This window comes from Hippocampus guttulatus, chromosome 8, assembly GCF_054856545.1.
Source record: "Hippocampus guttulatus isolate MCC_2025c chromosome 8, RoL_Hgut_1.0, whole genome shotgun sequence".
Lineage (NCBI taxonomy): Eukaryota > Metazoa > Chordata > Actinopteri > Syngnathiformes > Syngnathidae > Hippocampus > Hippocampus guttulatus.
The window spans coordinates 3,577,457-3,604,009 of NC_141268.1; the positions used below are offsets into that span (position 1 = coordinate 3,577,457).

A 26,553-nucleotide genomic window follows, 5' to 3' on the forward strand; every position below is an offset into this window, starting at 1 on the left:
AACAGGAAACATCAGAGCTACATACCAATCAAAACAGGACTCCATTGTATTGGAATGAAGCCAGAAATATAGTAATGGAGACACTAAGTGTGAATCGAAAAGCTAAGAACGATTGTTTTGGGCACACCCCGTCAATGGGTGATTGATCTTTTTTCACTCTGATGCCCTTCTCCAAACTCAGCAATTTGTTTCATGAATTGAATTTTTTTTTTTTTTACGACAATTAAGGGTGCATTTTCAATACATGAATAGGCAATTTAATCCGTGTCCATCTTGACTGCACCCTTCAGAGAGGTACCAAAACGTATCAGACTTAATCGTCCTCCTGGCCCCAGATGTGAGGTTTTGGATCTGTGCCTTCTCTGACCTTTGACCATTTACCTTTGACACCCATGATGCAGTGGTCGCTGAGCGAGAGATCTGGAATCTGACGGTGGACCATAACAGTAACTACGCTAACATCAGCTGGAGACACAACTTCCCGCCCAGCAGCATTGACTTTGTGCTAGAGTTGACGCTGGACAGTAAGAATCCAGATCGAGTCCGTTTACTTTATCAAGTTAAAAGCCTGAGCTCAGTACCACCAAAGACAATGTCATTTGTCAGCTACAAACCCAATTAGGCTCAGATATTATGCCAAAACATCTTGTTGGGCGTTCTAAACATTCTATAGTAGTATTACTCAAATTTTAACTAAAATAAATAATGTATATATAATGATCGATCTCTATTATACATCACCATGACACGTGACCATAAAAGTAATATTCACAAATGCTGAATGTCATTTTCACTCAGAAGAGAAAAAATATATATTTTGTAACATGTATTTGTTTCATATTTTGATGCATTTTTATGCTTTAGAAACATTTATGTCTGAATTTTGGAGGGCTTGGAACGGATTAGGGCATTTACATGGAAAACGCGTCTTTACTTACAAAATTTTCCAGTTAAGAAATTTCTTCCGGAACCAATTCGTTTCGTAAGTAGAGGTACCACTGTATAGATTTTAATCGAACAGAGCGCCTAACAAGACGAGATAGGAATAGACGACGTGCCGTATCAACCACAGAAAACATACAGTTTGCCGCAAACAACAAAATTTAGCCCTGGTTGCTGCACTTCGTGTACATCATTGTTGTTTGTTCTTACAACATTCAAAACATTAAAAAATGTGGCTTCGTCTACATGATCTTAAAAACGCAGGTGGTTTATCCTGGCGCAGTCTGCATGCGCTTTCTATTTTCAATTCTCCGTCTTTCAGCAATCATCATGTTGGTGCTCACCTCTTGTGCAGTGCACAGTGAATAAGTGACATGGCTCATCTTCTCTCATTTGCTTTTTGTGACGTTCTCTTTCTTGAAGCCCATGATTGCACCCATGCTTTTGTTTTTCTTGAGTCTTATGCACGTTTTAAGCCTGCTTTTAAAGAACACATGCATCACCTCTCTGTTTGAATCTATGGAATCATAGGTGAGATTGGTTAGCCTCGCATGTACATACAGCGTCTATAAAAAGTACTAACCACCCATCATTTTTTTGGTTATGTTGGAAACATATACTGGGATAGATGAACATTTCCCTCAAAATTTTGCTCACACAAACCAATTATCAAGTAAAACAAAATGAAGTTTAGATATGTCCCAAATATTTAGAAAATAAAATATGACATGCCCTTAAGTATCACATTCTTTTCCAGGAAATGTGCGATTTAGCTCCACTGCATCCTGTTTTGTGAATTTTGACTAAACCTGTTTTGCGGTTGCCTATGGTCAAGTAAAAACGATCACACACATGCGCGCGTCTGTATAAGGGTCTGCAAATGACAGTGAGGGCTCAATTTTCGTGAACAGAGTAAGTCCTGCGCTGCACCACCATGCCCATCTTGGTGGAAACATTTCTGCCAAATTGGCAAACATGCATAGATAGCAAGCTTTGCGTTTGCACGAAAATAAAGATCTGCCGGCGTTTGCGCCCGTCCACAGATGCGCTGTCTTTGGCAATAGAACCCTGAGTGTTAGAACGCAAACCAAGCAATACTGTCAAAAGGATTCTTGCAGGCCTCAGATACAGCAATGCATTAAAGGCATAGATCTGGGTATCAAAATGATTCTGCAACATTGAAGGTTTTAAACAGTGATTTACATCATTCATAAAGTAAAGACAGTTTTGGAGAAAGATGAAAAAAGTGGCATTTTCTTCACTTTGTCTTGATGAGATATTGTGTTTTGAAAGGGAGATAACCTATATTAAGCAATGGTACTTGGTTGTATCATAAAAAGTGAAAGTGGTCAATGTATTTTGAAGACACTCCACATAAGCTCGGCTGTTGCTTTTTACCAATTCAACAATCTTTGGGCCTCTGTCAAGCATGGAAAGAGTGTATGTATTTTAGATGGACGCTGGCCGTGTCGTTAATTCTTAATGATGGTAGATTGTGAACAGCCCAAGAAACAGAGGGTGTGGGGGATGGGAAAGGGTGGGGGCTAAGTGTGGGTAAAACGAGACTGATCTAATGGGCTTCCCCACCCCACCGACTGCCCAGCCATCATTCGAGCTTCAAGGTCGTATCTAAAAGTATTGACTCTCAACAGGGAATGGCCCTTATTTTCTGCCATTCTACTCAAATTCTTTGTGTGTGGCTAAGAGGGCTCGGCATGTTCTGCACCTTTCGTTTTTTTCGTCTGTGCCCCATGTTACAAAACTAAGTACAGTAATCACGAGTGTAGACCGCAGGCTTGATCACAGGTTATCATTAGAACAAAAGGAGGAAGTGACTCAGCAATATTTTTTATAGATTAGATGTTTGACACACAATTAAAAATACATTTTCTTTTTGTGTCTTTTTTAAATTCAATGAAAGGTAACCAGAAGCTCCTTTTTAAAACTTGGGCCCTATTTTCGTGCGCAACTCTAGCGCTTTCTTTCTTTTGGAATTTAGGAGAGATTTTTCACATTAAGAATCGGGCGTAAAGTGGTGTTTGCGCCATTGTGGGATAAAATGTTCCCGACTCCCAGCCCAATTCATATACATCAGGCCAGTCGAAGCGATCTTATGTTTGACATTGCGGAAACAGAAATAGACTCACTGGGGTCCGTGCATAACACTGATGTGCGTAATGCGTGTTTGTACAGGTGAACTGCAAGATTTCCGCTTGCAGATGATGCAGTCGGCCGCGTATTGTACATGAACAATTCCAGACGCCTTGCACCTACCACCACGTGTCCATATACGCACCCCCCAATAGTTGTGCCGCACGGTCAGCAGGTGCGATTCAAACATTTGGAAGATGATCATGATTATAATTTGTTCATTGAATTGATTTCTATCATGATTCAGAGGAATTGTCTCACTCTGTTGTCATATTTATGAATGAAATATAATCACATCTACCGCACACATTCACGGAGTGCCGAATCTGTCTGCCTGTGCAGCGATCAAATACACTGAAAATCACATTACGCTATCCGCGAAGTAGTTTAAGGATGGTTTTAGGTCCTATAAATTGTTGTAATTTTGTCACAAAATGCGCTGCAGTGCGCAGCAGCCGCATCAGGTGGAACGCCCAGCGAGGCAGAGCGCATGTACCAAATTCACAAACACAGTAAACCAGACTTGCCCTGACCCGAAATTGAGGATGCGTTTGTTTTTACGCCGGGAACAGCCTACTTTCTGCGGACAAATTGTCAGGTGTGTCATGGAGCGGCAGCTCAGTGCACCGGAACGCGCCGTGAGGAGCATCATGGTCCCAAACACGATAGACTATATTTGCCCCGGCACGAAAAATAAGTTTTTACGCCGAGCTCATGGGCGCATATCTTCTAAAATTGGGCCCTTAAACTTATTTGCATTCAAATAAACAGGCGTCCCATTTTTGCAGCAACCCAAAATTACTCAGCGATGTCACGTCACAATTGGTGCATATTATCATTAATTTCAAACACCTTTGTGTTGGCATAGATTATTTACACACTGCACAGTCATGGGCAAAAACGGATTTCTTCATAGCTGGCAATAAATAAATAAAATGCTGAAAACAAATTGAAGATAATTAATTACAGTATATCTAATGACGAGTAAGAAAGATGACAATCTTACTCAATTATCGCAATGGTATATTTATTGATGCCAATGCCTGCAATCTCAACTCAACTGTATTTATAGAGCACTTTCAAACAGCCATCGCTGCGTACAAAGTGCTGTACATGGAGCAACTAACATACATCGTCCTTATAATAGGAATTTATGGACGAGGTAGAGGAGTGGCATGTTTTCTCTTTTGTTACTTGTGTTTCGCTTTGCTGATGGATTTTGTATTGAAAGGGCCGTTTCTTAATGAGTTCTGTTGGATAACTTCAACCTTGAAGTGGTTGAAAGCATGGAGCATGACATCACCACCTTGTGCTGCCTTCTCCCTTTCCACTCCCTCCTCAGTGTCATGCTCAAGTATTGACCATGTTTTTATTTATTTATTTATTTATTTTAAACTGGAACGATTGCATTTCCCTAAGTGAGGGCTTGCTTGCAAACAATGGTTTGCGTTTTCCAATTCACTCGGTTGGAAACAGTAAGAAGAGGCACTTTTGATGAATAGATTGGGGTGTCTATTGGTTTTGCTTTGTTGAACTCCTGCTCCATTTCCTTGCTCTCTTGTGATTACCTCTGGAACATCGAGCCTTTTTGGATAAACTGTACAGCCACAAGAAAGTGTCAGTTAAAATGACCCTCACTCACTGGCTAAAAGTATTAGATGCTTCAAAAACATATTCTCATCCATCTTATATGTGCATACTACATGTATTCCAGAGGGAAATCAGCCTGGATGATAATGATGATGTGCATCGTACAGTTTTAATTCCCTGAAATAATATTATCATGACTCAGTCTTTGATGATGCTTGGCCTTTTTAAAGCCTTACTGGTAGGCCTAAGTGTTAAACGCAACGCCACCCCCCTAGAGTATGATTGGCCCTTTCTTGTGTCTCCAAGGCAACAAGACAATGAAAACTGTACCTGTGACACACCAACCCCCCATTACAGTGAAGGATTTGATCGCGGGGGCCAAGTACCATCTGAGGGTTTACTCCCATGAACTCAGCAGCATCACCAGCAAATCTGTCACCTTTGAGACCAAAGCAGGTGAGACCACACCTGGCCTGGTGGAGTCGGATTGGCAGGCAAATGGCCTACACTGGTTGTAAGGATGAAGTGCTTTTGAATTGCCAGACCTAATCATTTTCTTTTATTGTGGTTGGATGAAAAAGTTATCATTTTTAAAGAATGGATAGTGATGTGGGAAAGCTTTGGACCCGGATATCTGAACTGAATGTACAGTGCTGTCAGAAAAAAATATTTGCCCTATTCTCAAAAATGTTTTTTTTTTTTTGATACTTTCCCCACTTTTATGTTTAAGGTCATCAAACAAATGTAAATATCAGACACAGATAACCCATGTAATGCATTTAAATTGTAATTTGGTTTGTTTAGGGGAGAAAAACATTTTCAACGCTACCTGGCCCTATTCGGGGGAAAAGTACTTCCCTCCTAAACCTATTAACTGGTTGGGACAGCCTCAGCAGCAACAGCCCAACTTTGGGGAGCACCTTTATGTGGTGTCAGGCAAAGGTTTTGTTTTGTTTTGGGGTTTTTTCGCTCTCTCCCTCTCAACCGTACCGGTACTTCAACCGAACGTGTCACTGCTCGGCAACAACATCAATCAGCGGCAACAACTGAAATCAATTGTTTCTTTCACTGTAGAGTCTTTTACATCTCCGTGGAGATATTTTGGCCCACTCTTTCTTGTTGAATTATTTAAATGCAGCAACACTGGCGGGTTTTCAAGCATGAACTGCCTTTTGAAGTTCATACCATGGTATTTCAACTGGATGCTTGACTTTCACGATGCCACTTCAAGACCTTCAATTTATTTTTCTTAAACTAATCAGATTTTGACTTTGCTGGCGGCTTTTGGATAGTTGTCCTGTTGCAGAACCCAAATGTGCTTCATCTTAGGTCAAGAGCTAATGGCTGAACATTCTGCCTCTGGATTTTCCAGTAAAAAGCAGAATTCGTGGTTCCATCAATCACAGCAAGTCATCCAGGTCCTGAATTAGCAAAGCAGTCACAGACTGTCCCACTACCGCCACTATATTTGACTGTTGGTATGATGGTGTTATTTCTGAAATGCGGTCTTGTATTTATGCAAGGAGACACACACCTTTCAAAATAATTAACTTTTTATCTTGTCTGTCCATAGAATATTCTCCCAAACGTCTAAGGAATCATTCAGATGTTTGAAAAAAGACAAGCCATTATGTTTTGGTCAGCAGTGGTTTTGGCTTTGGAACTCTGCTATAGATGTCGTTTTTGCCCAGTCTCTTCCTTATTGTTGAGTCATGAACACAGACTACTTTTACATACAGCCACGAACCCTTTCAAAACCCGATTATTGACAATAGTCCAATTGGGCAAGGCCATATATAAACGTGCAAAACTCAAATAGGACCCCTGGGTTACTTCTTTTATAACCTGAAAATGTGGTCATGTAGACGCGTATTGGAATACCTCCATTGAAAGGAACATTGGTTTGTGCTCTGCACATTAGTGTTGTCTACATACTAAAATTTGACTTTGACACTATACCTGCATAAAATATCACAGCACCGATACTGAAACCATGCCTAAAACTTCAGTAAAAAGCAGCAAAAAAAGATGACAGTTAAACAACTTTAAATATGTGCTCTTAGTATTAATTTTAAAAAAGAACATTTTGAAATTAGAATTCGTTTGATTTAAAAAAAACATTTTGAACATTTCAAAACACATTAGAACAACTGCACACAAAATATTTAACATTTTTGACACACTACTGGTAATGTATTCATAAGTTTATATGTATACTGTATAAAAGTATTAGGGCCTAATTTGCAGCCTTTGGGCAATATAAACTCTCATTGAATATTTAACGTTTGATCTCCCAACCACAAATACAGGGAAAACTTGCAGATCGGAGGGTTGATTGATTGATATGTATTGTAACATAAGGGAGCGGATGGACCATTGATAGTAACTAGAGTGTACCTTCAACGGCCCATTTTGCTGTATTGATGAAGAAATGTAGCAACGTTTGATAAACATCCGCTTTTCCCATGATTGACGATGTTTATGCACATTAGTGCACGTCATTTAGGAGGAATTCTGATTCATCAATATATACATCCAAGTGAAAAAATATGAAGAGAAAGAAGGAAAATGTGCTGGCACGCATGTGTTGTGAATGTGACCGTTATTTTCCAGAACTTCTGCGCAGGGTACAAAAATTCCGATGCATTTATGAGTAAATGAGGGTCAATGACACTTTCCTGCAATCCTGATAATAATCATGTGACAATGATTTTGAGGACCGAAATGTGAACAGATTTCCATGTAATCCATGTAATTTATTTCTTCACTTTTCTCTCTTCTGCCCCACTCGATGTGTGTGTTTGTGTGTGTGTGTGTGTGTGTGTGTGTGTGTGTGTGTGTGTGTGTGTGTGTGTGTGTGTGTGTGTGTGCATGTGTGTGTGCATGTGTGTGTGTGTATGCGCCTTGGCTTTTGTGCACGTCGCCAGCCTACATTGACCAGGTCGACATTGCAACTCAGGGCTGGTTCATCGGCTTGATGTGCGCCATCGCCCTCATCATACTGATCCTTCTTATCGTCTGCTTCATCAAAAGGAGTCGTGGAGGCAAATATCCAGGTAAGACTTGACTAAGCTGCTAAGTGCGTGTGTAACATGAGGCCAAAAATCCCAGTTTGCTGGGTCCTTGATTTGAAAGTCACAAGTTGGTTCACATTCGGTACAGTTAGGGAACATTATGCAAAAGAAAATAGCATGTCCTTTGTCAAAATAGGAACAATTGTAATAATAATTGAAATAAAATCATTTCCACTGTTACCATAAAAACAAAAAAAAAATAGAGTATTGACTGGTCAGTTTCATATAACTGAATCAACAGCAGTGAGGACAGTGTTTAAGATAAAGTAAAAAGTTTGACATGCTGTCAAATGCATATTGCTAGCCCCAACCTCCACAATTCCCTCGCCAGAGACTGAGCTGCACTGTTATTTGTTCACACAGGAGATGTATGGCTCGAGTGCGAGGCGGTTGTTGTTCCGCTCCCTTATATAATGTTTACAATCTGGGAACTCTACTGTATCAAATGTTCCATACAGAAAAATGAATACTGTACGAAAACATTATCATTACACCCCTAATTCTGAGTCATATTTGCCCAAGCACAACTCAAACAAAGCATTTTTTCTAATTTGATCAATTTAAAAACTTGATTTCATAACAATCGCATTACTAACTGTATGAACTGTATTGATGAGAGTCTTTGATCAGTGGTTTAACTCTAACTTGAGTATATCTGCACCATTAAATACACTGGTCTGCACCCCCTCACCCCCAAAAATATGTAAACAAAATAGCCGACAACAGTCTGTAGGGCAGTTTCGGATGTTGAATCCAAATATCTCCTTGGTTTCTCTCTACATGCTCCACTTTATTTGTAACGTGACTTTTTTTAAAGTGCAAGGAGGTCTTTTTTTTTACGATAAGGCAAATTAAAGCAGTATAGGGGTAAAAGCATAGATGGGCACTTGACCCTGTTTTGTCGGTCAGTCCGCCGTCCACAACCTGGGCACCCTTCCGTCATCGTCCATCCATCCTTATTCATAAAACAATCGTCCTCTGTCTTTGTCCTTTTAAAGCGCTTCCGTCCTTACATTTCACCAAGCGTGCATGACGCCGTGGGAGAAAGGCGAACGCTTATCCCTGTTCGAGTCACCACTAGTTTAAGCACGGCAGTAAAAAAAAGTGTACAGGCTAGCACACAAGTGGTTTTGTTGTGAAACAGTGCAGATCACTTTACACACAATTGTTTTTTTTATATTCGTGTTCAGCCCCCTGTTGTTTCTCCTCCTCAAACGGCCCCTTGTAAGTGGGATACCCCAATAGGGACATGTTCCCCTTGAGAAAGATCAGGGCGGTCCTCTTTGACCGGAGGATGTCGCCGGCTGTTGAAAAAACCCTCTCCACAGCAGCGAAGCACGGGAATGGGGTTTTGTATTGAAAAAATAAGTCCAACCATGCCTCCCTGTGTTCCCAATGCAGTATGTGGAACTGGGTTACCAGTGACGCATTTGAAGCGTTCCAAGGCAATTTTAGTCCTTAGCCCATTTTACTTGAGTATATTGAAATGAACTTTGACCGCCTCGCATCGGCGTCAAAAATATACATAGTAATTCACGCATGTGCATGAATAAGCAGACGCAGACAAATAAAGTAAAAAACACACACATACATACGCACACACACGGGTGGATGGATAGACCGTTTTTTCCCCCATGGATGGAATGTCCATCTCTGGGTAGAAGAATGTACTGTATTGGCCCTGATTATAAGACAAACACCTCTTTTTCAAGACTCAAGTTTGAAAACAGACTTTTTGAACACCAAATTAATTTTTATACAGAAAATAATTACAGTACATCTGAAACAAATGATGATAACAATATATTTGAGAGAAAAAGCATGTTATTTTGCCTCATTCAAATCTAAAGTGCAATCACATTCGTAAATGAATGGCTTCTGGTTTTTGAAATGTAAATTACATCGTGACTTCTCCTCAGCTGCCGGTTAACCTGGCCGATCTTCGACCCACTTTTCTCCAGATTGTCACTACGTTTATCCATTTTCTGTTATCTCTTCTATTATTTTATCCTCTTTTCCTTCTTACCGGTGTTTTTTATTTTTCTTCTTTGTGCTACCGCTATTTTTACTTTTATTCTTCGTGGCAGGGATTCAATTTGGCCTGGGGAGTCAAGTTCAGCATTCGCTTCAATGATATCTGGCGCCATCTACCGTCGTGAATGGGTATATTGTCTAGACCCCGAATATAAGATGGCCCCCACTTCTTTAGTCTTATTTCAATGCAAAAAACAGTTTTATATTCGGGCCAATACGGTAGTGTGTTCATCTCTCTCCATCCATCCATCCATCATCTACCGCTTATCCGGGGCCGGGTCGCGGGGGCAACAGCTTTAGCAGGGAAGCCCAGACTTCCCTCTCCCTGGCTACTTCTTCCAGCTCTCTCTCTCTGTATATAAATATGTATGTATGTACGTACGTATATATATTATTCGCGGCTGGATAGCTCAGTTGGTAAGGAACAGGTTTGGGAGACGGGGGTTCAAATCCATCTTGGGGCAAGAAAAAATGAGCACATAACACCATTCAGTGTGGGTCCTTGGGCAAGACCCTTCACGCTAATGCCTACCTCATACAATGATGAGAGACAATAAAACGAATGACATGCCGGCTCATACGTCGCAGGGCCAAACAAGGTCTGCGTCAGGTGCTGGGGAACCAGAGCACCTTGATGAAAAATGGGTTACTGGAACAAAGCGGAGATGGGCGAGATGCGACAACATGGCTCTGTTGGAATGCTACTACTCAAGCAACCCTAGTCAAAGGGGTTACATGCAGAGAATGTGGGCTAAATGGTTACTTCGAAACCCACAGTCACGGTTGACCACGGAACAACTAGTAGCTCAGTGTTCCAACATCCACAAATGGAAATTGCTGTCACAACTTGAGATTGATGAGGTACAACGCGGGCTGCCAGATCAGAGGAGGAGGTCATACCAGAGATTGGGAGGCAAGCCCCAATTAATGCAGATGATGAGATTGGGAGGCCCGCCCCAATGAATGAAATGCTGAGCGAGGCAGCAACTGACCTGAAAGCTAAGATCATGGCGAGAATGAAAGCTGGGCAACCTAGAAACCGATTACAATGGCTATGTACCACCTGAAAGTCTCATGGAAAGTGTGAAGGCAGCACTGAGGGCGATCCCTACCGTAACGATCACGGAAACCAATGAGCTGATATACGCTTCAGCATCAGTGATCCTAGAGATGCTTGGCTATAAGAGCAACCATGGGAGCCATGAGATACGTTACCCACCATGGAAAAGACGGTTGGAGGCTAAGATCAAGGCGGCTCGGAAAGATGTGAGTCAATTGACGGAGGCCCAGAGAGGTGTGATGAAAAGGCCGATACCCGAGAGGTACATCCAGACGACCATACCTGAAGCACTCGAAACTGACAAACAAAGGCTCCAAGCCTTGTCCAGCCGCCTAAAGCGGTACACGAAAGAGCATGAGGCCAGACGAATAAACAGGCTGTTCGTAACACAACCCGCGAAAGTGTACGCTCAGTGGCAGGGTCCGAACAACGGAGCTGACCCACCAAGACTGGAAACTGAAAGGTACTGGAAAGGCATATGGGAGAAGGAGGTTGCACATAGCAGCAGAGCACAATGGCTGATGACCCTGAGAGAGGAGCACAGCAACCTCCCTGAACAGAACCCAGTTACCACAACAGTGGCAGACATACAGGAAAGAGTCTCAGATATGAAAAACTGTACAGCACCAGCCCCGGACATGGTCCACACCTACTGGCTAAAGAAACTCACAGCACTCCATGAACCAGCTGCTGAGGGATGGGACTCACCCAGGATGGCTAACCGAAGGGCGAACGATCCTGATCATGAAGGATCCCTCAAAGGGTGCAGTCCCATCCAACTATCGGCCAATAACCTGTCTCTCCACAACATGGAAGCTCATGTCAGGCATCATTGCGGCTAAGATAAGTGGACACATGGATCAATACATGAGCGAAGGGCATTGGTAGAGATACCAGAGGAGCCAAACATCAGCTCCTGTTTGACAGAACAGTCGCACAAGACTGCAGGTCCCGACATACCAACCTGTGCACAGCCTGGATTGATTACAAGAAAGCCTATGACTCGATGCCACATACATGGATCACTGAATGCTTGGAGTTGTATAAGGTGAACAGGACCCTAAGAGCCTTCGTTGCGAACTCGATGAGGATGTGGAAAACCACACTTGAAGCCAATGGCAAGCTACTTACCCAAGTGTCCATCAAATGTGGCATTTACCAAGGTGATGCACTCTCCCCACTGCTGTTCTGCATAGGACTGAACCCCCTAAGCCAAGTAATCACCAAACAGGCTATGGATACCACCTCAGAAATGGAGCTACGATCAGTCACCTCCTCTACATGGTTGACATAAAGCTGTATGCTAAGAGCGAAAGGGACATGGACTCCCTGATCCACACAATCAGGATCTACAGCAGTGACATCGGGATGTCATTCGGGCTTGAGAAATGTAGTCGGATGGTGACTAAGAGAGGAAAGGTCGTCCGCACTGAAGGGGTCTCACTCCTTGAAGGAACAATCGCAGACATTGAGGACAGCTTCAAGTACCTCGGTATACCACAAGCCAATGGCAACCTCGAACTGGCATCAAGGAAAGCGGCTACGGCCAAATACCTCCAGCGAGTGAGGCAAGTCCTAAGAAGCCAGCTCTATGGCAAGAATAAGACAAGAGCAATAAACAGCTATGCCCTCCCAGTGATCAGATACCCTGCAGGAATAATAAGGTGGCCAAAGGAAGAGATTCAGACCACGGACGTGAAGACCCGAAAGCTCCTAACCATGCTTGGAGGGTTCCATCCCAAATCCAGCACCCTGAGACTATACGCAAGCTGAAAGGAAGGAGGCCGGGGACGAGTGAGTGTGAGAGCCACTGTCCAGGATGAAACATCCAAGCTCCATGAAAACATCAAGGAGAAGGCTCCAACGGATGACGTATTCAGAGAATGTCTCAAACAATGGGGAACAGAGGATGAGGTGCTGGAAGAGGGACCATCATGGGAGGACAAGCCCGTACACGGGATTACCACCGGACCATAACTGAAGTGTCTGATCTCAAGAAGTCCTATCAGTGGCTAGAGAGCGCTGGCCTGAAGGACAGCACAGAGGCACTCATCCTGGCTGCTCAGGAGCAGGCCCTGAGCACCAGAGCCATTGAGGCCCAGATATACCACACCAGACAAGACCCAAGGTGTAGGTTGTGCAAAGAAGCACCTGAGACGATCCAACACATAACTGCAGGGTGTAAGATGCTGGCAGGGAAAGCCTACATGGAACGCCAGAACCAGGTGGCTGGCATAGTCTACCGAAACATCTGTGCGGAGTATGGACTGGAAACCCCAAGGTCAAAATGGGAAACACCTCCGAAGGTGGTGGAGAATGACCGAGCGAAGATCCTGTGGGACTTCCAGATCCAGACTGACAAAATGGTAATGGCGAACCAACCAGATATCGTGATCATAGATAAAGGGCAGAGGAAAGCCGTTGTAGTGGATGTAGCGGTCCCAAGTGATAGAAACATCAGAAAGAAGGAACACGAGAAACTTGAGAAATACCAAGGGCTCAGAGAGGAGCTGGAGAGAGCCTTGAAGTGTTACGACATTTAGTTTGGGTTTTTCATGATTGTGGAGTGGCCCGCAGCCCTTTATGGCACTAGACTAGAGTTGCCCGTGCCCTGCACTTCATATTCGGAACCAAAACAAGAGTAATCTGAAATAAGATGGCAATCTTTAAAGCAGGTTTATTTCAGGATCATAATCAATCATGAATGCACTGTTCTCAAATTCGACCTTGACTTGGAGCAAAACTTGGAGGAAAACATCTCTGCTTCTCAAACTGAATTGTCGTTATTCATGCGGCATGATGAAGAGAAATGTGGTTACTATTTTATCAATTGTTTTTCATATCCACAAAAGTCCTGGGAAAAGAATTATTCTTTGTAGTAAAAATTATTTTATTAAAAAATATTCTTTAGTAGTAGTAGTTGTAGAAGTAGTGGCAGTTGTTCTACTTGTTAGATGTGTCACACCCATTGGAGATGTGGGTGGGGTTACTTGTTAGATGTGTCGCACCCATTGGGGATGTGGGTGTCGCAACCCCTCTTTTTTTTTTTGCACGCACGCAATGTTATTTTTCTCTGTATGCTGTGGCAGATTAAAAAATGCACACTCGGCCGCAAATAACATCAACTACTCCTGGAAAGCTCGGAGCGTGTAACAGAAAAACTGGAGCATATGGAGCAAAATGAAAGGTACCCCTGTCTTAGGTGCAAAAAGATGGAAATATTTGTCATTCTTTGAAACAGAGCAGTCCAGCTCGGTGGGCCAGTGGTCCGTGCGTCAACCTCACAGGACAGAGGTATCAGATTCAAATCCCTGTGTGGAGTTTGCACGTTCTTCCCGGGCCTGCGTGGGTTTTCACCGAGTACTGCGGTTTCATCCCACATTCCAAAAACATGCATAGCAGGCTGATTGAACACTCTAAATTGTCCCGAGGTGCGAGTATGAGCGCGGATGGTTGTTTGTTTCTGTGTGCCCTGCGATTGGCTGGCAAATGATTCAGGGTGTCCCCCGCCTACTGCCCGAAGACGGCTGGGATAGGCTCCAGCACCCCCGCAACCCTTGTGAGGATAGGCAGATCGAAAAATGGATGGATGGATGATGCAGAGCAGTGTTTTTAATGGACCCAAAGAGTAATTACATTAACATCGATCTCTCCATCCATCGATTTATTGTTCCGCGTATTGTCACTCAGGTCACCGGTGAGCTGGATCGTCAGCCCCTCCAGATATTAACAAAAGCAAAAAAAAAAAAAAAAAAAAAACCCCAACCAACCAACAAACAAACAAAAAAACTGTTGTGTTAGTATCATAGGAAATTTGCAAATCCAGATGATTTTAGCTGCTATCAACAGCATAACATCCAGCAAATGTTCGGCCATATTTACATTTGGTCTTAGAATACAAAAGTTAGATTTTAACAAGATATGATTGCTCATAGATTATGTCATCATTGGCGCAAAAGGTCATATGCAGTGGCACAAAAACTACATACAGCAAAATGGAATGATGACTTTTTTTTATCGGTTTGATGAAATTTTGTTTTGGATTCTGTTTCAACATTCAGGACAAAAAACTGCTTCATTTATTATTATTATTAACAAATGACAATTGTTAACAGCGACAATTCACAGTTTGTGGAGTGTCACAGTTAACAATGAAAATTGATGCTGAATTTATTTTTTAAAATTCTCTATAGATGACTGTAATGTTTTGCAGTTTCTGTAATGTCTAGATGGTGGTTGCATCACTGCTTTCGCAAGTCGTCTAGGTAGGTGGTGACGCGTGTAAAGTTTTGAACTAACACCCCTGGTGAGCTGAGTGAGATAACAGACAAGCAATAAACGAACAGCATCATTGAAAGAAGTTCACTACCACATTCAGACCAAATAATGGCAGCAGTACTCAAGATGTTTGCTTGCCATTCCATGCCGAGTCACCCAGTGATTGCGGATTTTGAATTTAATGAAGTGTTGTACTTGTTATAGTGATGGCACAACACTTAAAATTTTGACGTCAATCTGAGCAGGGGTTTGGGAGCTACGGCCCACTGAATTTGACTATATTTGGCAAAAATGGGCTTGGCCACGAGTGATTTTTCCATTCCAGGATTTGAGATGCCGATACTGACACTGACCATCCATGACACAGTCTTGTAATTAGAATGCAACCAAATGACCGAATGTTTCCGAATGTTTAATGGACCGAAAGTACTTCATATCGTACATTGAGGTCAGATTCTAGGTCAAATGCTGAAGTTACTGAAATATGCACCACTGCTAGAAATGATTGCAGATTTGGATTCCCTGACCAACAATACCTGCTTTGTGAAGATTGACCCAATAGTTCCTGAGATATAGGGGTTCAGAGGCCACACCCCTTTTTGCAAAACTAATTACAAGTAATATTTGGTGGGCCATAGCTCCCAAACCCTTGGTCCAATTGACCTAAAATTTGAGATTTAGTATTGTACCATCAATATAACAAGTACAGCAAGTTTTATTCAGTTCAAAATCTGGTGAGTTAAATTTGTCAGATTTTTGGAGTGATTTGGCATGGAAAGACCCCGGTATATTTAAACAGCTTACAAAGTAATACATACTAGAAGATTGAATGTTTGAAAAAAACTGACCACACAAATCTATTCATCAAACCAAATACTGCAAGTAATTTTGAATTCGTCACGAAATGTGTTTGAAGGTAATCACCGTCTTCCCCATTTTCCTCCTTTCTTTCAGTCCGAGATAAAAAAGATCTCCCCTTGGATTCTGTTGATCACAAAGACCCGGATGGATCCTTTGATTATCAGTAAGTGTCACCAAACACAACCTGCTGTAGTTGATTATCAGCTCAGATTCAAGAATGGACTCCCCTCCATAAATCACGCCTCTCTGAAACATTTTATTGGATTTGCCCCAATTATGTAGAAGTTTGGGGCACTTTTCAATTGCATTGTTAACGTGTGTTCATTTTTCCCGTACTGTCTAGTATATCACTAAATTCACTTGTTTTTTTCACACTTTGAGGACTGTACTGATTCCCCATGCAGTAAAGCAAGTTACTCTGGCCAAAGATGGTTCCAGCAAATGCAAAAGCACAATTAAGGTTGCCTTGAGTTGAAAGCTATAACAAAAGAAGGATAAACCCACAAAACAAATCTGGAAAACAGATGGTGTAAAAAAAAATGTAATCTGATACCGTAATCTGCGAAAATAAAATAAAAAATAATTTGGTCCCGTCCAGTAAATCCCAAATTTTGCTGTGACTTCTGCAAAACATAGCAACCTAAGATGCCGGAAGATACTTAGCAGTGGTTCTGAAGCTTTTCCTGAAAAACTTAAAGGAATACATTTCTCCAAAAGATTATCTGTTAGACATTTGAATGAGATATTTAAATGAGACAAAATGTGGCAGTATGCTGTATCATGTTATGTATTTTGCTCCTTTCAGGTTCCATTGATTGCCGAGGCATCATTCATCTAAAAGAAAAATGATGAAAGCCTTGTTTCCTTGTTTTAACTAAAACATGTTTTGTGTCGCATGCTAACTAATTATACCCTGCCTTAATTTTTTTGTATTTTTTTATGATCCTGAAAAAAATCAATATAAAGCTTTTATGAAACCTCATTTACAGTCATATTTTTACAACACATATTCTATCAATCCCATTTAATTATGTTTGACTATGTCTTTTTTTCTTTTTCTTTTTTATACTCGTAAATCTCACTTTAGCTGAAAAGCTGTTGCCATAGAAGTCTGCAATTCCGTCATGGAATGACAGGGGGCTAACTTTGATGGCATTAAATTTAAAGTTCCTCATCAGTAATGTGCGAAATTTATACCATCAGCATTTATCACCTCCTGATGGGTGCTGATGTTTGCTGGTTTGATGCTGTGGGAAATCTTTATGAACAAAAATGCAAAATAAATGTCGCATTTAGACGCAGCCACTGTCTCTGGTCAGACTCATGGACTAATCTCTGACGCCTGTGCAGCCCCATGTGTTTGTAAAGAGCTCCTCTTTTCCCCATTCAAGTTAACTCTTCATTCCTCTCTTGCCCTCTCTTCGCCACTTGTCTCTATTATACTCTAAAATGACTCATCGCTGCCTGACAGGAAGCAAAACAAGAACAGGTACTTTGGTTTGGCCGAGGCATCTTTCCTGGCACTGTGCGTGTCCCGTGTCCAGAATTTGTTCTGAGGATATCAGCATTTAGGGTTAATCAGATTTCACAGCCTGTTTGACTAAAGCATTATTTGCTTTATGGTCAAGGTCAGTCTGGAAAAAGTGCAATGCAATGTCAAATCAGTCAAAGGCAATGCAATGCTTTCATATATACTCTTTTAGCACACACGCAGAAACACCCACACACAAGCGCAACTCTTGCATGCCACCTCACTAAACGCGTGATGACTTTGGATGAGTCAGTGGTCATGTATATTTATTTCAAATTCAAGATATTTTTAATTCAAGAAAGTGACTGTCACGTTATTTCCTTCAAGTACATCAGCATGTACTTAACCCAGTGGTCTGTTTGAGATAATTTGCCAAGTCATCTTTTCTACCTTTTAGAGATTGGTTTCTATTAAAATATATACAGTATATATATAAATAAGTAAATAAAAATATGCAAACTGAAAAATACACAAAGATAAATCACTTTGGCTCAAGGGAGTCAATATTTGACGGCAATGTGGAATTCATGGTGAGGGAATTCCCACAAAGGCCGGAATAGCGGATGCATGTGGTGCGCACGTCTCTCTCACAGTCAAAGATTCTGGGTTTGAATTTTGCCCAGACCTTTCTGTGTGTAGTTTGCATGTTCTTCCCGTGCTTGCAATTCTCCAGTTTTGCTTGCATTCCAAAATAAGATAAGATATCCTTTATTTGTCCCGCAATGGGGAAATTTACAGTCTACAACAGTAAGATTGTGGGTAGAAGAAGAAAGAAGAAAAAACAAAGTTATTTTTTTTTGCATTCACAGATAAAGATAAGGTGGCTGTGCTATTTACCAATGTTTGTCACATCATTTCATTTTTTATTCAGCAGCCTGACAGCAGTCGGTAGGAACGAGCGGCGGTATCTCTCCTTCTTGCAGCGGGGGTGTAACAGTCTCTGGCTGAAGGAGCTACCTAGTGCTGTCAGGGCGGGCTGGAGGGGGTGGGAGGGACTGTCCATCATAGCTTTTAGCTTAGCTAGCATCCTCCTGTTGCCAACCTCCTCCAGAGTGTCTGGAGAACAGCCCAGGACAGAACTGGCCCTCCTGACCAGTCGCTCCAATCTCTTCCTGTCCCGGGCCGAGATGCTGCCTGACCAGCAGACAATGCCATAATGGATGGCCGAAGCCACCACCGAGTTATTGAAAGTCTTAAGGAGTGACCCCTGAACCCCAAAAGACCTCAGTTTCCTGTCCTTTCCTAATCAGGTCATCCGTGCTCATAGACCAGTCCAGTTTATTGTTTAGAAGAACACCCAGGTACTTGTAGGAGGTCACTATGTCCGTACCCTGGATGTTCATCAGTGCAGGTGAGAGGACTGTTTCCTACAGAAATCCACAACCAACTCCTTAGTTTTCCTAGGGTTGATCTGGAGGTGATTCTGCTGGCACCAGTCCACAAAGTCCTTTGTCAGTCTCTTGTACTCCCGATCGTCTCCCTCTGTAATGAGGCCTACAATCGCAGAGTCATCAGAGAACTTCTGAAGGTGGCAGTTTGGAGTGGCGTGTCTGAAGTCCGAGGGGTAGAGGATGAACAGGAATGGAGCCAGAACAGTCCCCTGCGGCGCTCCAGTGCTGGAGAGAAGCCTGTTCGACTCACAGCTCTGTACCCTCACGTACTACGGCCGGTTTGTGAGGTAGTCTGTAATCCATGCTGTGAGGTGGTGGTCCACTCCAGCGTTCTGCAGTTTGTCACCCAGTAAATTGGGCTGGATGAAGGCACTGGAGAAATCAAAGAACATGCATGTTAAAGTAATTGACTAGCCTAAATTCCTTTGAGTGTAAATGTTTGCAGCACAACATACACTACAATGTAATGTCATCACAATTAAGTCATTTTTTAGCCCCCCAAATTAGCAAGGGACCATTATTTCAGGGCACTGGATTATGGGGGTCGAAAGCAACAGTTTATAAATAAATACCCCAAACACAGTCTAAGAGACGAGTCATGTCAGGTGTTACACCGAACTACGGTACTGGGAACAACAAATGCAATTGTACCGAGGCATTGATGTCTATAGTTTATTTTGTAAGATTTATTTTGACGTTGGCCTCGGCGTTTTTACTGTTATGCATAGCAGAAATAATTGTTGCTGTGGTTAGCTTGACTTCTTCTTCCTGACAGTGTACACGTAAATAAGTAGGTATTCGTGGCAAAAAAAAAAAAGCCTCCAGCATTTTTGTGAACTGAGGTACTCGAATGCGGAAAATATCTACAGTATAGTGATCATATTTTGCGCACCATTAGGTGCACCTAAAAGGCTGATATTTTCCAATAATCCGGTGCACCCTATGTGTGCACTGAATTCCAAAATCTGTTGTTTAGAAACTTTGGTAAGCGCAACGCTTGAATGACTGTAGGACCTTTTCCCGCTGACACAAGGACGTCATATGTGCACTATGTTCGCTGGCAACGACAAACCAATCAGAGAACATTATGGAATACGTATATGGAATACATACGCTTACCTCCGTCACATCTCACACAGGTAAACTACCGGTGCTACAAGAAATCCTTTGTTTGTCTAAGGAGCCATGAAAATGGAACCAGTGAAGACAAATGCTTATGAGGCGCAAATCAAACTACGTGCTATCAGTTACGCTGTTGTAAATGGGAATAGTGCAGCTGCAAAAGAGTTCAACATCAATGAATCTATGGTTCAGAAGTGGAGGAAGCAAGAAAATGAACTTTGTCAAGCTAAGGAGATGAAAGTGAATTTCCACGGGAAGAAAGCGAGGTGGCCACTGTTAGAAGACCAACTTGAAAAATGGATTATTGAACCAAAACAGCTGTGAGAGGCGTCTCGACAGTCAGCATCCGACAGAAGGCAACCATGATAGCACGAGACCTGAAGTTTGAACAATTTCGAGGAGCTCCATCTTGGTGCTTTTCCATCTTGAAAAGCCGTCATTTCTCCATCCGTGCAAGGACTACCGTGGTACAGCAACTGCCAGCGGATTACAAAGAAAAGATGGCCATCTTCCGCACCTACTGCAGTAACAAGATTACAGACAGAAAGATCCAACACAACCACATCACCAAGATGGACGAAGTCTCCCTCACTTATAACATCCCCGTGAACGATACTGCGGAGAAAAAGGAGACCAGCACGATATCAATTCGCACCACAGGGCATGAGAAGTCTACTTTCACTGTTGTTCTTGTTTGCCAGGGTAATGGACAGAAACCTCCACTTATGGACATTTTCAAGAGGAAGACGCTGCCGAAAGAAAAGTCTCCAGCCGGAGTCATCATTTAGGCCAATCAAAAGGGCTGGGTGGACACATAGAAAATGAGAGCGGTGTATGTAAAGAGACTGGATGGTTTTATGCCACGCATCACCATCCCTGTTGATCTGCGACTCCATGCGCGCCCATCTCACTGCTGCTGTGAAAAACCAAGTGAAGCAAATGAATGCAGAGTTTGCCATCATTCTGGGATGTTTAACAAAAGAACTCCAACCGCTGAACACTGGTGTAAACAGAGCGTTGAAAGTGAATTTGCGAGCAATTTGGGAGTGATGGATGACAGACAGGAAACACACCTTAACCAAGACTAGGAGGCAGCGCCGAGCGACTTACGACACCATGTGTGAATGGATTGTGGATGCCTGGGCGAAAGTATCGACATCAACTGTCATACGGGCTCGGCACAGGAGATAAGAACTTTCTCAGCACTGAGAAATGCCCTTCATTTGTCTTTTTTTTTGTAAACAAAAGCACGTGTTTGTACCGTTCATAAGTTTGAGGTCACTTGGAAATATCCTTACACACCGTTTGATCAATGACAATAACATTAAATCAACTAGAAATACAGTTCTAGACATTCTTAGTGTTTTTTAATTAAATTAAACAAGCATTGTTTTTTTTTTAAACAAGGATTTTCTGAGTGACCCCAGTTCTTTTGAACCGTAGTGTGTGTATGTGTACTGTACCGTACTGACAAGTTAATTAATTCAAATGTATGTAAATGACAATAAAAAAGTATCATAACCTCTCCAACTGACACGCACCATATCGATTCAAAATCATAACCCCACTGAGTTAATCCAAATCAAAATGTTCCAGTTTCAAATCGAACAGTCATCACATTAAAGAAGTGGATATTGTATTTTCATGGCCTAGCCCCAGTGCTCAATTGATTCCTCAAGAGTTACCTGACCTATAATCTTTCTGACATCACCGAAAACTAACACCATGCTTCTCTTTGGCTTGCAGCAGCGATGAGGACAACAAGCCTCTTCAAGGTAGCCAAACATCACTGGAGGGCAACGTGAAGGAGAGCGATGACAGCCTGGTGGACTACGGTGAAGGCGGTGACGGCCAGTTCAATGAGGACGGCTCTTTCATCGGCCAGTACACAGTAAAGAAGGACAAGGATGAGACGGAAGGCAATGAAAGCTCGGAGGCCACCTCACCAGTCAACGCCATCTACTCGCTGGCATAGTGCTGCCCAGCGTGACTTTTGGCACTCACTTGCACGGCCTGCTTTGGAGTGTTGGAGACACACGCGGAAAGATGAAGACTCGATGAATTGTGAAAAGAACTGGGCTGGTATGTCGACCGCGTAGGTTCTCCTCTGCAGGTAAAGTCAGATAATGCTGGAGAGCAATTTGAGGTCATGCCTTTATTTGAAATTTCCAGAACTTGGAAAGTGTTTCCATGGAGAAGAAATTTGGTCAAAGTGCTCATTTTGCTTTGTGCTCGGCCTGCCCTTTATCCACACAGACTTCAGTGTGCCTTCGGGGGTAGCTTTCGGTGTTTTTAGGCATAGAAAAGCACTCTGTTTACTTTTTCCATTAATTTTTTTCTTTCAAGCTGTCCAGTCTTTCTTTCTTGATTTTTTCAAAGTAGAATGAGGTTCAACAACATATCAGCCTATAACCGTCAAACTCACCAGGATGCTAGCAGATATGTTTATCATATTGATATGTACACGAAGAAAGATTTTAAGTTTCCTCAGCTGGTAGATGTCTCTGTAAATCGGAATGAAGTCTGTACACAGTTCTGGCACATAATTTAGTGCCCCGTACATCTATGCACTACCACCACGACCATGCCACGACATCATGCTTGATACACATCTATTGTTTTATGCCACTTGCAGGGTATATTATATCACATTCTTCATAATCACTTTGCCTTTTCCACTGTGGTAGAAATACTTTTCTTACCTTGCATCCAATGTTGTCGTGCAAATGTCCACCATGATGGTAACCACAAAAAAAAGCCATATATGCTCCTAGCGGCTCTGACAGTCTATGTTGCTAATGTATCCCGTTTGTCCAAAAATCGTAACGGAGCATGGAGGGCGTTTGACGAATTAAAACTTGGAAGCCATCAAAGAGTTACTTATGCTTGAGGAACTCCAGTGGACACCATTCAGTCTCTAATAAGCATGCTGACTGATGCCGTCACATTTGTTTACTGACGTATCGTGAGGCGTACATGATGATTAGCTTCTTCTCACTTTTACTGACTTGATTTAACTTGTTTTTTACCAACACTGCAGCATCTACCTAGCAGAATAATCTCATAATCACCAATGAACAATGGAACATATAGATCTATATTATTATAGCCTACTACTTTTTAAAAAGTATTTTCTTATTGGTAGCAGCAGCAAAGTTCCCCATTTGTTTTTCACTAAGATCAATAAAGATGACTTCATGTACGCATGCGGTTTCATTGGAGGGCAGATGTATGCAGCGTGAGAATCGGAGATCCTGAAGATGTGTTCAGAATTTTTTTCTTCACGATTTGTGTTTCATTTCCAACCAACGGTATACACCCCAGTTATTAATACTATTTCTTCACCTCTGATAAGGAAATGATGTCCTCCTCAAGCTTTGTCAGCATTCAATATTTATGGGACTGGATCCTGTAATATTTTCATAGTAGTATCCTTGCCCAATCTCAATAAGGCATTCTTTGTTAATTGCTATCCTGGGTTTGGTGAACTGGTCAAGTGCTTCATTTGGGCAGACATCACGCTGAAGTAGTCACAATATAAGACACGTATTAGAGAAAATAATTGTTTTGTTTTTCTTGTAGGATTGTGAGCATACAATAATGGTCTTGTCCGTCATAATGGCAAGACTCTAGAAGAAGAATGGCAGTAATGTCACGTCACAGAAATGTGTCAGTCTATCCAAGTTGGCTTTTTAAACAATCCTTTGGCACCTTAGCATCAATTGTGAGTCTTTAAAAATCATATCCAAGTTTCGTCTCAACCCATCTTTCTTTTACAGAAGTATCGATTCCTCCCTTGTTAGGGTTTTTATAAATGCAAACAATTTGTCAACAGTTGAAGAAAGCTTTAGATATGCATAAAAATTGTAAAAACATATAGCATGGGGAGAAAAAAAATCATTTGACACATAACTTAGAAATGAGAAATGCTCCGGTGCTCTTTTGAAGGAAAACAGGCGTCGGCACCGTATGTCTGCTTTCTATATTGCCACTGTTAATTACTGCTTTGTCATGGCATTATTCTGACGAGACTGGTTGACTTTCTACATTCATTCAGCACAATTAAATTTCGCACAAGTAGTGCTCATAAAGCCAATAATTTTACATTTTCACTTCAGTTAATAACTGGAGTTCACATTTTACTTCAGATTAGTAATTGTTGCTTTCATGTGAATACTTTCAATTCATCCATAGTCATAATTAAGTCATTATCTGTTGAATAATTGTCCGAAAAATGTATTCAACCAATTTGTTGTTTCGTGTGAGAAATAGCCAACATGTTTCCAAAATCAGTTACTGTTCATGATGACACGTGTTAATATCAGTATGGGAGTGGGACATGTTCAGTATATTTTTGTAGCAGTTGGCTTTTCGGAAACAACAAATGAATCGTGTTGCCGTACATGGAAAAAATGGTTATGGTTGTCTAGACAGTGTGCTGCTCTTCTTGTATCCATGTTGTATTCCTGTTGCTCTTGTTATTCAGATTTATGTCCGTCCACATAGAAAAAAATTGCTGTTTTACTATTTATTTGGCATATATTATGTACATTTGCATCCAGAAAAAAAAACACTTCGTTGTAAATATTTCAATGTGTTTCCCAAATGCTATATCTGACAAACAATAAAAAAGTCACAAATTTGTACCTGCTAAGAAAATGCGAAAGGCATTTGGTCTGTCAGACCCCCTTGTTAGGTAGCTTTGACTAACATGTGTATTCTGGAACAAAATTCACACCCAACTTCATTTTACCTGTTGCTTTGGCATTGTAATATACTGTCGCTAATACATGCATTTATTTTTTCATGGATTTAAGTTCATATTGTGAAAAATGACAACTCTTGTGCAATTCTTCACTGTATAATGTAAATAAGACAAACCGTACGAGCTCGAAGTGCTGCTGCAATGTACGGCATTTGTTGTGCACATTCATCTTATGGGCCTGAAAAATGATGCATTTTGGTAAAACTAACTTCGTTCTTGAGTGCTACTCTTACTGTCACGTGATCGGTTAGTAGCCTTCTTACGACGGCATAACCTAAATTAGCTTCAGGGCTCCAGGCGAATGTTCTTTTTTTGATGAGGAGCACAGTGGCCCTAAACCTGATATTTCATGGAGAACATTTAAATATTCACTCGTCTAATTTTTGCGATATGACTGATAAATGGGCTGAAGTGTGGAGCAGAAGTTTGTTAGCAGCAAAATTTTAGGAGCAAAAATGTTCTCATTGAGGGGCAGTCTGGAGTCCTGACCTGAATCCGACCCATTCAAAATCTTGTGAGGCGTGTGGCAAATTCCACATCAACTTTAGTGTATAAAATCCTTACTGTATAGCAGGGATAGGGAAGTCAGGTTCCTCGAGAGCCATTCCTTCGTATTTTACATCCCTCCCTACTCCAACACACCTGATTCAAACGATCAGCTCATCAGCAAGCTCTGTCGAAGCCTGAAACAATCATGAACAATTGAATCAGGTGCGTTGGAGTAGGTACTAGCTCTAAACCAGGCAGGATATGGTTCTCAAGGAACCGGAGTTCCCTACCTCCTGCTGTGCAGTACTGAAAAAAGCAAAACAATACCTATGCTCTTAAATAAATACCGTACATTTCAAGACAGTGTAAATTGACAAGAAGAATTGTTGGCCAAATTTGGACTGAATTATTTGATCCCTGGCTCCAATCCTTTCTTTATATGGAGCAAACCAATGATGACAGCAAGAGGCATCCATAGTTCTGGCCAGGATTTAAACCCCAGGGTCCAATCCAAAGTGTACTTCAGCCGCTTATTGAAAAAAAAAAAAGCTCTGTCTCCTCACAGCCATAGCTCATTGAAAGGAGATGTTGTCAACTGGAAGTATGGCAAGCAAGAAAGAATCACGCATATTTTACTGTTCCTTGTTCTTTTGTTGTGCTCTTTTTTTTTCAGTGGAAACAATACTTCAGTGTCTCTTTTCGCTGTGTTCCTCCTGACCCTTCTTGAAAGGGGAAAAAAATGTCAACTGTTGTACACTGTGCTTTACTTCATTTCTAAATGCTGCAAAGAATGGAACATTTGCAACTTCATTGTTTATGATGCTTTTTGGCTTTTATACAATTAACTATCATGTGGGCAGCTTTTTTATGTTTATCAGAGCAGTGAGTTTCAATCTTGTTTTGACACCCAATTAATAAGTTTCTTACAAAACATCTACTTTAAAGAAAAAAAAAGTCAAACATGTATTCACTTCACCATGTATGCGTGTATGATGCATTGTTGCAACTTCTGCTAGCGAAGCCCTCTTTATAGTAAAGCTATATTCTTTTCTCTACCTTCTGAGTGCTGGTCTTTTGTCAAAGCAGATTATGCCGTGATAGCAGTTGCAAAGACTTGGTAAGGGAAGACTGATCCAACTTCTTTTGTATACACATCCACAGGATAGAATATCCGGTATAGTGCTATCGCTCACCCTGTGCTTAAATATAGACGATGAGCAACAGCAGCTTCATACTCGCAGCACGATCTGGAGCCCATCGTCTTA

The 26,553-nt window shown here is 41.7% G+C and overlaps 1 protein-coding gene across 11 annotated transcripts in view; it reads left to right on the plus strand.

The window, feature by feature from the left end:
* The window catches only part of nfasca (neurofascin homolog (chicken) a), a 152,537-nt gene extending 126,194 nt beyond the window's left edge, over positions 1 to 26,343 (plus strand). For 5 of the 11 annotated variants that reach the window (XM_086116996.1, XM_086116994.1, XM_086116998.1 and 2 more), the window contains 5 exons: positions 402 to 524; positions 4,990 to 5,139; positions 7,611 to 7,739; positions 16,084 to 16,153; positions 21,781 to 26,343. In XM_086116996.1, coding sequence (XP_085973122.1) covers positions 402 to 524; positions 4,990 to 5,139; positions 7,611 to 7,739; positions 16,084 to 16,153; positions 21,781 to 22,009 — 701 coding nt within the window. In that variant the 3' untranslated portion in view covers positions 22,010 to 26,343. Of the gene's footprint in view, positions 1 to 401; positions 525 to 4,989; positions 5,140 to 7,610; positions 7,740 to 15,064; positions 15,117 to 16,083; positions 16,154 to 16,795; positions 17,401 to 21,780 lie in introns of those variants that run through there. The other 6 variants (XM_086117001.1, XM_086117002.1, XM_086117003.1 and 3 more) reach the window with 4 other exon arrangements.
* The last annotated feature ends 210 nt before the right edge of the window (positions 26,344 to 26,553 follow it).